The sequence below is a fragment of the Protomyctophum parallelum genome, assembly GCF_964188405.1.
Source record: "Protomyctophum parallelum genome assembly, chromosome: 7".
Taxonomy (NCBI): domain Eukaryota; kingdom Metazoa; phylum Chordata; class Actinopteri; order Myctophiformes; family Myctophidae; genus Protomyctophum; species Protomyctophum parallelum.
Window position 1 is genome coordinate 5154954 of NC_139705.1, and position 15955 is coordinate 5170908.

The 15955-nt window shown below is 44.2% G+C and overlaps 1 protein-coding gene across 5 annotated transcripts in view; it reads left to right on the forward strand.

Moving 5' to 3' along the window:
* The first annotated feature begins 401 nt into the window (after positions 1-401).
* Positions 402-15955, forward strand: part of lima1a (LIM domain and actin binding 1a) — a 30411-nt gene continuing 14857 nt past the window's right edge. For 2 of the 5 annotated variants that reach the window (XM_083769603.1, XM_083769605.1), the window contains exons 1-4: positions 402-526; positions 2666-2864; positions 4822-4867; positions 9745-10185. In XM_083769603.1, coding sequence (XP_083625729.1) covers positions 2740-2864; positions 4822-4867; positions 9745-10185 — 612 coding nt within the window. In that variant the 5' untranslated portion in view covers positions 402-526; positions 2666-2739. Of the gene's footprint in view, positions 527-2578; positions 2865-4821; positions 4868-7611; positions 7745-9744; positions 10186-15955 lie in introns of those variants that run through there. The other 3 variants (XM_083769607.1, XM_083769604.1, XM_083769606.1) reach the window with 3 other exon arrangements.

The following is a 15955-nucleotide window of genomic DNA, read 5'->3' on the forward strand; positions in this document are numbered from 1 at the left end:
GAGCACCCATTTCTCCTCCCCTTCTTTGGTGCATTCTGTAAGGATTGTGAATGACTGAGTCACATCCTCTGTCTCTAAACCCTTGACCTCATGAGAAAACAGGCTGGCAGGAGTCTGGGGCTGCATGGCTCATTTTCCAGGAATCCAGTGTGGGATTCCCCCCCTCTTCTACTGCTTGTCTGCCATGTTGTTCAACACCACAAGCCCACAGGCTACTGTTCTTGACTTGCAAAATACCTTTCACACAGAAAGGAAGCCGCTGATTGGAAGAGAAAATCCCCATACCTGCAAGGTGTACGTGAATGCCGAGTCGCTATTGGTCAAGTGGAGTTCAATATAATAGGGGTGGCGGTTTGACTACTCCCACATAACACTACCTACTCAAGCGCACTGACACTGTTGTAAGAAGAGAAGCCAAGCCATCAAGAGGAGCAGCTGGGCTACTGGAGACTAGTGAGTGAGAAGTACTGCACATCTAGACAGGAGGGAAACCCACTGCGACAAGCAATATTAAAGACCTTGACAGGTGGGTAACATTATTTCAAGACAATTACGGTGTCGAGAGAGAGAGAGAGAGAGAGAGAGAATCCTATTTGACCACTGTTTTAGAGAGAAAGAATATTCTATTTGACCACTGTTTTTGAAACCTGTATTTTATTTAAATCGTGGGCTTTTGTTTTTACAAACACCTTTTTAGCGTGACGTCGGTCAGATTATATGTTTCTTGTTGGCAAACTTTTTACACAGCTTTGCATATGGGGTAGCCCTGGTCCAGTGCTATGCATATGGTAGCTATACAGCTTTGCATATGGTTGCTACAGCTTTGCATACGGTAGCTAGTGTTTTACATAGTTATGTAAAAAGCTCTCGTCTTCGTAGTCTAGGTCTAGGACTAGGCTATATAGCTACATGTAGCTCTGGTGGTCCATAGCTCTATGCAACGGCAGTAAGGCTATGGACCAGAGCTAGGCTACATGATAGTTCTGGAAATCCTAGATGTTCATGGTCATTTATTTTAACCCCTATATAAACCCGGCTGATTTTCATGTTGCAGTTGCAGGTGTAGCTAAGGTGGGTGGGTGGTCCTTAGGTATAGCTTCATGATGCTTACAGTATAAATAAGGCACCCTGCCCAGATCCCTGGTTTATTCTACAGGCAGGTGTTCGGGTGAATTTCACCCCAGATTAGTGATAGAGGTTAAACAAAACCTCCCACTGGACCACTGCAACATGTCCCAGGAGTGCATGGACCAAAGGAGAACCCATTTATATTTTCTTTTTTTAGGAATATTTGTAAAAAACGTCACATTTTTCACAGATTTGCGTAGGATGGGGCTCATAGGGCCACCCCATGATGATCTATTTTTGTGACATTTCATGTTGAAATATTAAAGAAGAGTAACTAAATCAAATTGCCATGTAGGCCTATTAATGTATATTTTCCTGATAAATATTATTTATGGCATATATTTCTTGGGGTAAAATATACCTGGGTTTAGTTGATGGTCTAAGTTTGTTCTTATACGAGTTGGGACTGTAATGATTTGTTAGTGACTCTTGTTTGCACTGTCAACACCTTCACACATTCTTGGCTATGATCTGAGACAACAAGACAAGCTTATTAACAATCCAGCATGCAATCATGGCAGACTGTCATTCACCCGCCTGTTTTATGACGGGAAGGAACGAGTAGCCCATAATACCAACCCCAGAGGGGCTGTTGACGAATGTATTTTTATTTTGTCGCTGCTGCTTGTGTCAGCTCGTAGTCGGCTTCCTGGCTGTGACGTGATCAGGCCACAGGTAGGGACATGTTGTCCCTGTATACAAAAACTATACATCACACATTTCTGAGTGATGTAATATATTAAAGCATGTACGTATGTAGTCCCCTTGTCTAGGACATGGCCTGGGGAAATGGCACTTGTATATTTGGTCGTACGGCAAAATGAGTCTCGTGTGAGCTCATGAATAGATCCGTTTCCCCAGAGGTTTTTTGAAGAGGCAACAGATGGTGGGTGGACACAACCTGTTGACTGGCTGCACAGTCATGGCGATACTATTACTACTTATACTGATTGTGTTGACATTATGATGATGATGATGATGATGAGTTGAGTCTGACTTATGCCTTTGGCGATGCATGTAGCACTGTTAAGTTACAGTAGGTATGTGGATGAGGTACACAGTTATACAGGACATTTACTTTGTCTCTGTGCTGTTGCCCTGCGGTGGCCTGTGCGTGTCATGCAGTCTGCGAGTAATGGTATGCAGTGAGTTTTACTTTTACTGTATGCTGTTTACCTGATGTACTGTAAACGGCTGTAAAGTCAAGAGTTGTCCTTATGCTTGGGGAAATCTTCCACTCGGTATTAAAAACACATTTTGACCTGAGATCAGATTCTAAAAATGTCTTCTACACCCTGACAGTTTTCTGAAAAAGCTATGTTTCTATGTCAGTGTTCTTCGATTTTTCAAAAATAGCAGACCTACAAGCTTGTAGCGCGCCACTCGGTGGCACGCTATGAGCTATTTTTCAATAGCTAAAGCATAACATAATGCTAACACCAAAAGGGGTTCCCGCCCAGAATGGGTTCAATGTTTGTTAGGAGTCTCTTTGTTTGTTGTCATATACGTTGTTGTTTTCCCCCTCCTCCTGCTCTAGATCTGCATACATACAAGTGAGTTATTGCTATACCACCACCCCAAAAGACAGATAAGACATCACAGACAATCAAGATGACATCTGTAGCTCCGTTCAGCCGCAGGCACTGGCAATCCCAGTCCCTTCGAGTCACTGCCAGGGAGTTGTCACTTATCAGCACCAGGGGTAAAAATAATGCCATCGCAGAGCGCTTCTCCAGGTAAGAATCCAAATTCACTCAAACGTCAACCTCTTGTCTCTCTGCCTCACTCTCATAAACGGCTTACTCACTTACTCATGTTGTCTCACTCACCCACTGATGCTTGCATTTTGTCAATTTTGTTTTTTCCTGGCAACATGCTCTTGCTTCTCTGCTGATTCCTAGTTTCCACAGAAGTGTTTATCCATGCTAGCATCAGCCCAAACCAGTTACTCGAGTTACCATAATTTGCTAATATATATATATACTCTATCTGACACACACACACACACACACACATATATATTTTTAATGACTGGGCTTTGTTTTGAGGGCTGACAGTTTCCCCTTATCTGCTAACCAAAGGTATCAAATTGAAATGACTCATAACCGAGATGGTTCAGTGCCAAATGCCTGTGTTTACTCTATCTCACCACTAGGCGTTAGTGCTGTTCCATTTCTGTGGATGGAGGACGATGGGTATTTGTATTTTCTGTCATAGAGTGTCTGCCATGTGCAAAGTTTACTTGTTTAAGAAAGTAAGGAATAAGTCCCAGTGGATCACAGCTGTAAGAGCATAGTATTATAGTATACCACATAATTAAACCATTTAGGCCTGACGTCGAAATAAATAAAGTCTTCTGAAAGAATATACATTCAAATATTTGTGCCACCTTTTCACAACTTTAAAAAAATAGCAGACCTCGTAGCGCGCCACTCGGTAGGTCTGCTATTTTTCAATATGCTTAGTTAATGCTTAGTTAAAAATGGGTTAAGGCTAGTCTTTCTTGCAGTTGACCGTGATTCGGATCTGACCCGACAGGCACTTTTACTGCATGTCGCCCCCCACTCGCCTGTCTTGTATTTCTGTTCACTATCCTATCTGAATAAAGCATACAATTCCAAAAGTAAATATTTAAAAAAGAAAGAAAGGAAGGAACTGTAAGTGAAACGGCTGGATAATTTATTTGGATGTTAAACAATGTAGACACTATGAAGTTGTCCCCCAGTTAAGCCCTCCATAAAAAAGTACACGCACACCTCTGTAGAAGTCTTACTTGAGACGAGATGTACGTGGTAGTAAAACTGAGACATTTGACGTTAAACAATATCGCCTTCCCATTTTACACATTCATTTCCTTAAGTTTCTTTATCAAAGTAGAAACTGAGCTAGAGAATTCCGTCATACACGGTACAAGAGTGTACATTTAACTCTTTTGAGTGTAAAATGTTTTTGGGCAAGAAGGAAGATTTCCAATTGCAGAGTGAGGAAGATGTTTTGTCTTTTTGAAAAGAAAAAAAAGTGGAATGTCCGCACACGATATTGTTCTGCTCCCCGTCTGGTTATATTTCAACATGAATACGACCTCCGGGCTTTCTTTTTTTTAAATATATTTTTTATCCCACGATTCTGTAACCCATTTTTCACCCCTGTGTCAATCATCTAATGTGATCCTGGGCTCTACACACCCTCCGCCAACCTAGTCCCCATTATGTGGGGGACATGGGGAGAGCAACGGACTTGAACTCATGCTTCCTTCATGCCTGAGTGTCCAAGTTGCTCCTTTACACCTGACAGGGGGGAGTTTCCCTGGTTAGACGTAGCGCGTGGAAGGAATTAACACGCTATTCCAACCAGTTCCTTTACCCTCCATCATGCGCCCCGGCTCCGGGCTTTCTTCTGCTCCCCGTCTTTTTTATTTCAACGGTTCAACCTAAATACAACAACGTTTCGCCCCAAAGCCCGGAGGGGTGAAACGTTGTCGTATTTAGGTTGAAATAAAAAAGACGGGGAGCAGAACTATATCGTTTGCGGACATTCCACTTTCTCCTCCATTCAGTCATTTATTTGGGGTCCAGCACCGTATTCTGAAACTGGGATGTGCATATCGTTTTCCTTCTTTACATTTGAAAAGGTCACACAAAATGGTCATGCAATTAGCGTTCACCCTCTTGTCTCCCCAATGTCTTTCCTCAGGTATCAGATGGCTGCAGAGGAGAGCAACGCTGACTGGAAGAAAGCGGTATGTACAGTATGTGCCACGTATAGAATATGAAATGTGTGTCTCTGTCCCACATACACCTACTGTATATTCCAGATTGATTAAATTAGTTTTTATTTGTCAATCACTCACTGTGCTGTGAAATGTTGATTGCCATGGCTGTTCTAACAGTGCATGAAACAAGATACTGTATTGGTATTAGACGAGGTGTAATATAAGTAAAACTAACACAATAATTAATAAAAGACCAATCTAGTCGGAACATTCACAACGGTGTCTGATGGAAAGGGCCGATTCATACTCCTATTTTACCGCTGTTTCGGCGCTGTAGTGCCAATGATTTCGGCTCGTCAGAAATTTTCAGTAGCACCGAAGAGCCGACTTTAGGACGGTACCCGCCCCCCCCCCCCCCCCCCCCCCGAACCTCAAATGACGTCACATTGTAGGCTCTGCAGCGCCGAACCGACTTTTATTCGGCTCTAAAATAGGAGTATGAATCGGCCCTTAGTCATGCCATCAATCGGTGGAAGAATTGCCAACGTGTACATAAGGGCGTCGCAGTCCCACCCCCGACAAGCGGCCTGGAGCCCTGGAAGAGAATTTCCCGTTCATTTTTCCCATTAGACGTTTTCAGAAAGTATTCCGATTTCATTTAAAGACCTGTAAGCCTCTGACAAAGCCAACTCGGATGGTGAGTGAAACTCGTGGCAATAAACACAAATGTTTTTGGGCCGAACAAATAATTAGAAAAACGGAAACCAACACTTATTTGTTAAACCATGAAAGGGACGGGACTGCGGCGGGACTGCGACGCAGTGTGGTTTTTGGCAGCAGATTTTACTTTTAGTCATGGTCTTTTGAATCGTTTTAATTCAGTTTTAGTCACATTTTAGTCACCTGGAATGTTTTAGTGTTAGTCTAGTTTTAGTCGACTAAATGTCATAAGATTTAGTCGACGAAATCTACAGTTGATTTAGTCGACTACAATGTATTTTGGTGGGCCTTTTGATGCCGTCCTAATGACAGTTTTACACTTGCTGAAAATAGCCGATCTATAAGCTTGTAGATCGGCTATTTTCATAAATATATAATTGTAAAATGACTTATACTGGATCTCTTGTCCACTAGTCCCTTCCTAACATTTTAGTCTAGTTTTTATTTGTTGTTGACGAAATTGTCAGTATATTTAGTCTCAGTTTTAGTCATCGTAGCTTAGTTTTCATGTAGTTTCCATGTAGTTTTGCCAGTGAAAAAAGGTAGTCGACGAACATTTTTCGTCTTAGTTTTAGTCGACGAAAACAACACTGCTGCGGCGGGACTTTTCTTTCTTTCTTTCTCACCTTTATTTATACTCTGAATACAGTCGAGGGAAAGCCCTCATTCTCAACGTAGCCGAGGTTACAATACATCAAATACAGTCGCAAGATAATACATCAAACGACATTATAAATCAGGGTAAATTACAAAGGAACTTATATACAGAACAACCGTCAGTAAAATAAATCAATTGAAGCAGGAGCAATCGCGGTGAAAGATGTTCTGGAGCATTCCTTTGAACTGACCGAAGGGAGGCAGGGAGCTCAGTTCTAAGGAGTTTTGGACTCTATATAATGGCAGACAGAAAAATAAATCTAACCGGATTTCTTACCCCCCTCTGGATTCTTTGAGTACTGCTGCTGCTTTATCTGTGTTTTGTCAATTTGTCTGTGTTTTGTCTCCGGAAGGCAGTCGATTAGAATGGCATCAGAAAAATAAAGACTTTTACATCCTGATTACATGACCCCCAGAGGTATGTGGTGTCGGTCATGTATGTTTTGGACAAAACTTGTAGGAGTAGTAGCAAAAGGTGTGTCTTGAAGAAAATGACACAAAATGTAATTGGCACACATGGCCTGGGCCTATATGTGGAGAGTGGTGATCCAAGGAATCCAGGGAAACAAATATTTGTATTGTCTGATGACCCACTGTTGTAGCGCCACCATGAGGCCGATTTGGGGTGGAGGTTCTACCTTGACCTTATGAGTCGTTAAGTGCAAACTTAACTTTCACTTACATTACCCCGTTTCTTTTCTTTTTGTGGCTTTTGTGCCTTTATTGATAGTTACAGTGAAGACGGACAGGAAATGGGGGGGAGAGAGAGAAGGGGAGAGACATGCAGCAAAGGTTGTCATGAACGGGACTCGAACGCGCGACGCGCTGTCAGGCCGGAGCCTATATGTGGCACGATGCGCCTGGACCGCTAGACCAGCGGGCGCCCGCAGTTTCTAAAAGGGGGTTTGGTGATTTTGTTTTTCTTCACCCTTTTTAGTGCCAATGCCGTCACGAACCAAAACTGCATTACAGAACGAATTGGCTACAATTAAGCAAAGAAACATTGTAAAACGGGGATGGGAGATGAGAGAGTACAATGTTAACTTTCAGAGATGGGGGGGGGGGGGGGGGGGGACTATTTTATATAATAATGGTCTTGCCGGAGCACGAAGATGTTGCTTTCCAAAGCTCTTTCTAAAACTAGTTTTGAGAACCAAAGCATTCTTCACAGCTAAAAATGGAAGCTTTCCTTTCGTGCAGTCTCCTTCTACCTTTTTCTCATTTCCTGCACTACCCCCCCCCCCCCCCCCCCCCCCCCCACCATTTCCTTCGCTGACTTTCTCTGTTTCTGATTTTCTCTCTCTCTCTCTCTCTCTCTCCGTCCCACCCACCCTCCCTCTGTATTTCCTTCCCTCCGTCCTTTCCCCTCTCCTCTCTCTGTGTTTCTCTGTGGTGTAGGGGGTGGGCTAGCTCCTTCATGCTGATCTGATCACTTCTCAAGGCTTCACATCTGGGACAGCTTGTAACATTTCCAGCCGGTCAGCAGACACACACACATACATGCTTCTCTGCCAACTGGACAGCCAGGTCATCAGCCTTTTTATTCAGGTTTTTATGCTGTATACTGTCCTTTGTCTAAAGGAAGTTTTTCTTCATATATTGGGTTTGCAACAAATGTGTTCTCTTCTTTATCAATATCCAGTACAGTCAGGTCAATAGAATGCATGCTGACTTGCTAATGGTTCTTTGTTCCTTGTCGCCTCTGTTATTTCCATTTATTCCCATTCCATTTCCCCTCTATTGTGTTGTTTCCTCTTGTTTGGTTTACTTTCATGAATGCTACTATAGATGTCTGGATGGTGTGTGTGTGTGTGTGTGTGTCACAGTGTGTGTGAACATTTTTACATTGAGTTTGCTAGCTGTTTGCTAGCCTCACTCAACAGTTGGTCGAGGTTCAAATGGCATGGATTCAACGATGATGGAATTCATAGAGTAAATGAAGAACAGGTTTAGACGTAATGCCAAGGGATTTCGAAAAAAAGTTAGTCATATTTTAGGACTTGTGTGTGTGTGACTATTTCTGTGAGTGGGTGTGACACTTTGTGATACAGAATGATAGTTATCTGTTCTTCCTCCTTCCTTCTCGCGGCTGCAGCCAAGTGTGGTGATGTGGCTATGGGGGCTACATTAGTACACCCTTGCCATATTAACAAGTGTCATTTCAATGGTACAATAAACCTGTATTCGGCAAACATACGGCATGCTTTTGTTTTAGCATACTATCGTTTACCAGATGATTTGGTGTTGATCACACTATACAATGCAATGTGTGCCAGAGTTTAGAAAACCTTTTGAGTTTGAGTTTGAATTTTTGAGTGTTTTTTCTGAAATGCTCCATCCTGATTGTTTGAACCTCACCTATACCATAGGGGTGCTCCATGAAGTTAAAACAAAAAGAATCTCGTCACTTGTGTGACGTGAGGGCCTGACATGGGCACTACATGACGTCATTTAGTGCCCTAAACGCAAACAAACATTAAAGTCCATAGACTTGTATGTATTTGTATGTATTTTTTGTATGCATTTTATATGGACTAGCTGTCGCCCCGGCGTCAGCTAATGGGGATCCATTCCATAAACAACTTGGCTGGCAAACTATTTACGTCGTAAGGGCTCTGAACAAACATTAAAGTCTACAGACTTGGCTGGCTTTATAGTATTCTCTAAAGTGCTCTAAACAAACATTGTAATATCCTCATAGTCCATAGACTTAAAGATTTAGGTTATAAGAGCTCTAAACAAACATTAAAAGTCCCATAGACTTGGCTGCGATTTGATGTCCTCTTGAAAAGCCATGTATCGGAGTGGCTAGCGCCCTTAAAAATAAAACCAAGCACACTATAGAAATAGATATTGTATCAAATTATTAAAATGCCTAGAAACCTAGGTGGTAAAAAACCTTAAAGGACAACTTTAGTTTTTTTTTTCAACCAAGGTTCATGTTTTAGGTTTTTATTAGAGAAAGTAAACGATTGGTGTTATTTTTTTTTCTTCCATTTGCTGTTTTCTTTTGTTTTAGGGCATTCGAGCATGGGGCTAAATATGTATTATATTACAAAATATTATGGCGATTTCTTTTTTTTATTATTTACTATAGTCCTAATAAACCCCAGGTAATTACATCTGGCCAGAAAAGATCACAAGATCTACTGAATGTGAAGGTAGCCTACTGGGGGGAAGCCACACTGTGTGTCATAGGCTCAATATGTCAGTTTGACACTTTCAGTAGATCTCGTGATCTTTTGTGGCCAGATGAAATTTCCCGGGGTTTATTAAGACTATAGTAAATAATTAAAGAAATCGCTATAAAATGTTAATAAAAAAATACATATTTAGCCCTATGCTCGAATGCCCCCGCCCCCCTGTCAAAAACAGCTAAAATCCCTAAAACGAAAGAAAGCAGCAAATGAAAAAGAAATAACACTCATCTTTTACTTTCTCTAATAACAACCTATAACATGAACCTTGGTTGGAAAAACCCCCGAAAGTTGTCCTTTAATAACCGGGTACCAACTGGTGTTCTCCAGGTAGTGGAACCCTTGCCACCAACAGCCCTCGGTGGAAACCTCAGTGCTCTGAAGAAACGCTGGGAGCTGCAGCAGCAGAAGCCACCTTCGACCCGCGTCTTCAACACGGCGAGCCCTAAGCCTAGACCCTCTTCCTGGATCGAGTTCCAGGCTCTAACCCCCAAATCGAAGGCTTGCTTTGAGGTCCGGCGACAAGAACTCCTGACCAGGGCTCAAACCCTCCCGGAAGTTCTCTCCCAGACCCGGACCGCTGAATCTCAGTCCGAGTCATCCCGTCTTCTCTTTGAAACCGACAACCGGGCAGAGATGGAGAAAAGGCCCAGGGGAGATTCGGACCGAGACGGAGCGACGGCGGTCGAGGTGCCCGCCTTGGAGAAGCCCGACGTCCCCCTTAACAGCCTCAAGATGATGTTTGAGACGGGAGAGCACCTGAGCAATAAGGCAAGTCCACCTTCCGTACATAAGTGCAGAAATGCTCATGATTGTACTCATTTGCTGGCACTACTACCGCTCGCATTGTGTGATGCGTTAAAAGGTTCACAAAGCCTGCAGCGCTGACCCTAATGCCATACTCTGGCAAATAGTTTTCACCGTTCAATATTGTGCGCAGCCATTTCTATCGACAATTACAGCAACAACACCTCTTCTCATCCTGTCGTCCCTTCACAATTTTTGTGTGTCCCTTTTACCTCCAAATGCTGCACATTTTACCCAGATTAATAACATGAAATAGGTGTAACTTAACATTGTGGAGGAGAGCAAGGCAGAGAGAGAGAGAGAGGGAGAGAGGGCCAAGGGTGGTGGGTGGGGGGGGGGGGGGGTTGACTGATGCAGTCAGAGCTCGGAGGCCCCCCTGAGGGTGGAGGCCCGTTTCAATTGAAACTGATGAAACATAGCAGAGGCCTCCTATGGCCCATACTACGTACATACTACACAGTTGAAACATAAATCGTCTCTGATGGCGTTTGGATCATCATCATCATGTAAATAGTGTCTTGCTTGTTCTTCAGGTCAGCTTCCCCCTTCAAGTGCTATCATGCTACCAGTCACATGGTTGCTGCCTCGCTTGACTAGCCCTCAAAACACATTTCTCTTCCTCAGCTGACTTAGAAGAAACTTGGACCTTTTTTTAACATCCTCCCCCGGCAAATATCAATAACATGAACTCATTCTCGTCCCCATTGTTCATTTCACACCCTGCAGGCTGCTATGGTTATTTTTTACCAAACACCAAAGCGGTGCTCCGCTAGGCTAGACGTTCCGGGAGGTCGTGCTTACATGTAAGGCGAGGATGCTTCACGGTGCGGCCATGTGAGTGGTTTGCACCCTGAAGCTGGCCAAGACAGAGGCTTCATTTACTAATGATGACGAGGAGAGAACAGAAGGAGTCATTATGAGGTTTTCAGAAGCGGAGCAATGCTTTTTTTTTTTAAATGCTATAACATCAGAGATGTTCTAGGGAGGAACAATGCATAATGTTCAGAGAAATAACATTTGATAAAATCTTAACTGAACATCTTCAGATTCCTTGGCTTTTCCTTCATAAGATGTTGTTTTATGTGCACACGTCTCGGGATCAAATTGAAACAAAGATTTAGTTTATTTGAACCCCTTTTGGGGCGGGAACCCCTTTTGGTGTTGGCATTATGTTATGCTTTAGCTATTGAAAAATATCAGATCTACAAGCGCATAGCGCGCCACCGAGTGGCGCGCTACGAGCTTGTAGGTCTGCCATTTTTGAAAAATCGAAGAACGACTGACACAGAAACATAGCTTTTTCAGAAAGCTGTCGGGATGTAGAAGACATTTTTAGAATCTGATCTCGGGTCAAAATGGGTTTTAAAGGGAAGAAATCTGCATACTGTATCACCACACACTGCCATTGAATATCAGTAACAATCTTATTCAATATGTGGAGCTTTGAGAAACCGCCTCCAGAAATGTGGAGTAAATAACTCACAGGATGTTCATGTTCTCCTTTTGAGGAGCTTTGCCTAGCACTGAGCAGACACACCTCGGCCTCACCCCTTTGAACCATGAGTCAGACCCAGTTCCTCCCACTTGCTCTCCCTGATGTGATTTGTGTGAAATTCCTGCTTTAAACGTTATCCGTTAGCTTATTCGTTATCACAACGGTAATGGAGCAGCAAGAACATTTTTGAGAAAAACCCATGTTTCTATGTCAGTTGGTGCTCAACATTTTTCATGTCAAGGACCCCCAGAATTATCTCTATTGGGCCACAGACCCCCCCATCTCAAAATATGTAGTTCCAGGGACCCCCCCCCCCCCCCAGAAGCCAATATTTTAGTTAAAAATGTTGGCTCTGAAATATATATTCAAAGATTTGCGCCACATTTTCACGACTTTTCAAAAATAGCAGACCTACAAGCTCGTAGCGCGCCACTCGGTGGCGCGCTATGAGCTTGTAGATCTGCTATTTTTCAATAGCTAAGGTAGAACAGAATGCTTAAAACACCAAAAATGGTTCCCGCCTAAAATGGGTTAAACAAGACTTTTCAGTTTTCACCTAGAGACACTGTTAACACCACACTGAAATAAAAAATAAAATAAAAGGATAAAACTAAATACAAAAACATGAAGGAAACGACCTATTGAAACAGAAAATGCAGACAAATTAAGTTGTGTAAAAAGTATCGCTGGTAGTTATAAGACTGCTGGTCGATCCGCTGTCCCAACATGTCACCGCTCATTTGATTATTCGTTATTGTGAATCTTTTATCTTTTATCGTGTTGTGTTTATAGCTATCTAGCTATATATATTGTGTAGTGTTTATAGCCATCTAGCTATATGTCTCGTGTTGTGTTTATAGCCATATAGCTATATGTCTCGTGTTGTGTTTATAGCAGACTCCTCACTCAAACGTGCACTTGCAGTTTGGGCAACTCCAAAGCAAACTCCACATGCGCCAACCAATATTGTATTTACTTGCCAACCCCTTATCCCTGTGTCGGATCGGCGGTTAGACTGGCATATTTCTGCCGATACCAATATGACAAATGAGGGCCGATATCGGTACTTTTCCGTTTCCGATAGAGAATTGGGACATCTCTAATCGTTGCCATTAAAAAAATAATTCCTGGTGATTCAAGTGAAACGAAATAAAATTTCAGACTTGAGTGTCGGGCTACGAGTCAAATGAGTGTATTTTTGTTGCAGCCTATAGGTTTATGCTCTAGAAAGTACGCCGTTAATCTTGGATATTGAGACAGGGATGGTTTTTGTTTTGAGCCTTTGAATGATCCAAGACTTAATGCAAGGACTATAATCCCATCACAAAGAAAATATTATACGTATGCCGCCACACCATTTCCTGACTTGACTGATCAAGGGGGGGGACATTTTTTAAGTGCTGTAAATAGAGGGGATTTGAGATCATTTTGATATAATGTTTCGTATCCCAGTGACTTGAGTCCGACTGTTCCTCCTCTCTGTAAATCAGAGGGAGTTGTTTTGGTGGGGGGTAAAATGTTCGGGGCTAAAAATGCCTGCAGAGTTTGTGCTAGCCCATTTTGGGGGCGCGAACCCCTTTTGGTGTTAGTTAGCATTATGTCATGCTTTAGCTATTGAAAAATAGCAGATCTACAAGCTCATAGCGCGCCACCGAGTGGCGCGCTACGAGCTTGTAGGTCTGCTATTTCTTTTTAAATCAAAGAACGACTGACATAGAAACATAGCTTTTTTTTTTCAGAAAACTGTCAGGATGTAGAAGACATTTTTTAAATCTGATCTCAGGTCAGAACGGGCTAGACTGTGGTTGTGGCGGCAGTCAAGTGCCCACAGTCCTGTGCCCCGCGTGCTCCTCTTGTTGAGGCCCCCCCCCCCCCCCTTTCCCCCAGAACGCTGATGTAATGGTAGGCCCGCAAAGGCTCATGACTTTAAAGACAGCTGATCCACTTCAGATGACTCCGGCGTCTCCCCCAAAGGCTATCAAAAGATAAATGCCCCACCCCATCATCCATCATCGCCGGCCTTCTCCCTTTTCTCCTCTCCTGCTCTCCTTTCTGTCGGCTTCGCTGCTTCTCTCTCTCCTAATTCCTCTCTCATCCCTTTGCTTTCCTCTCTCTGGGTCCATCATGGAAGCCCCTGTTCCTCATGTCTTGCTTCTTTCACCCGCCCTCTCTCTCTCTCTCTCTCTCTCTCTCTCTCTCTCTCTCTCTCTCTCTCTCTCTCTCCCCCCCTGTCTGAACACTCCCTCCCTCTCCCCTCTGAACTCCCAAGGGGGAGACTCGTGCAGTCATGAAGCAGACGTGCTCTGAAATTAATTGACCTAAGACGCCTCCAGACCAACCAACCAACCTTCGCCTCCCTACGTGACGTCTCCCCCTAAAACCCCCCCCCCCCCAGTCACTGGCCCCAGCTCCACCCATATACTCCTCCTCACACAGCTCCCCCCCCCCCCTCTACCAGCTGCTCCTCTTCTGCATCAACACCCCCCCCCCCCCCCCACCACCACCACCACCACCCTCACATGGTGCCCCGTCGCGTGCCTGTCTCTATTCCATGGCTAGTGGATTTTAACGGTAAAAGAGAAAAAGAAGCCCCCCCCCACAAAAAACAAAACAAAAACAAAACAAAAACCCTATAGCAACACACGGGACACACTTTACCCCCTCCCTTTACTGCACGTCGTCATCATCCCTCCCACCCGAAACACCTGCTCCCAACGTGGGTAACATGGATCCAGACACCCCCCCCACCCCCCCCCCCCCACCCCCCCCCCCCCACACACACACACGCGCGCACACACGCCCTGCCCCCCCAAATCCATAGTATCCTCCCCTCACGCAACCTCCTCCCACCACATCCCTAGAGGCCCTGCCCCTTGCTCGCTCTCCTCTCTTCTGACTCAGGGACATAGCAGCCACACTGGTCCCTCTCTCTCTCTCTCTGTCTCTGCTCTGTAGTTGGACTCAGTGTTATATTGTGCTAATGGGTGGAATTGAGTTAGGAGTAGATTAGAGCATGCCTCCTCAGAACTAGGGCCCTGACGAGACCCGTCTTATTGACTCTCTTCATTGCAAAGAGGTTCCTCCCTCCATCCGTTCATCTCTCTCTCTCTGTTAACGGATCCTCCTCCTTCACCCAGAGGTAGATATGGTACTGGTTTTGTTTCAGTTTTGACCTCCATATGGTGTTTGCTGCGTGACTCTTTTGTTTTTGTGCCTCTGAACAGGGCCCCCCCCCCCCTTTTGACCGAGACGTAGTTTTATTACTGCTTTAGTCTTAAAACACTCTCCACTTTGTCTTTTTTTTTTCCCCACTGACTTCTCTGCTGGGGCTAAAAATGGTTTCATTGAGGCTTGAATGAGGTCTTGTTTTTCAGCTTCACACTGGCTGACTTTTCTGCGGCACGAAAGTAAGACAAATTGGCTTCTCAAGGACCGTTTCATCGGCCAGTTTAGCACTGTGTCAATGGTTCCTTTTTTCGCCTTGAATCAAGTAAATCAACTCTCTTTGAACATCGGAAATGTGTGTGTTTTCGGCTGGTTATATTGAAGGCTGCTCTCTAAAATTCTGTGACCCATGCTTGCTGTAGGTGAGTACACAATACATAAGACTTCCTTTTCATTTCTCTGTGTGTGTGTGTGTGTGTGTGTGTGTGAGTGGGGTCACTCCAGGCACAGGGTGGGGCTTATGTAGGTCTGCAAAGCTTATAGTATCTGGCTTAGAGGCAGATTCTTTGTCTAGTCTGCTTATCAAACCCCCTGAGACCCAGCCCGACCTTGTGTAGGCCCTGCTTCTTGTTTACATCCTGCTACCACTAACCCCCCCCCCCCCAGCCCCCCAACTGTGTGCACGCACGCTCACACGCACAGTCGCACACACTCTTGTGTTATGAAGCGCCACCAAACAATGCAACCGCCCACCCCCCCCCCCCCCCCCCATCTTTAAACCGCATGGGGTAGAACCATCATCAGACTGCCTCCCTCCTCGGTGACTGCATGTTTTATGTGCCACTCATTATTATGCTCTCTCTCTCTCTCTCTCTCTCTCTCTCTCTCTCTCTCTCTCTCTCTCTCTCTCTCTCTCTCTCTCTCTCTCTCATGGTCTCCCAGGAAGACTGTAACACACAGACTGTAACACACAGACTGTAACACACAGACTGTAACACACAGACTGTAACACACAGACTGTAACACACAGACTGTAACACACAGACTGTAACACACAGACTGTAACACACATAC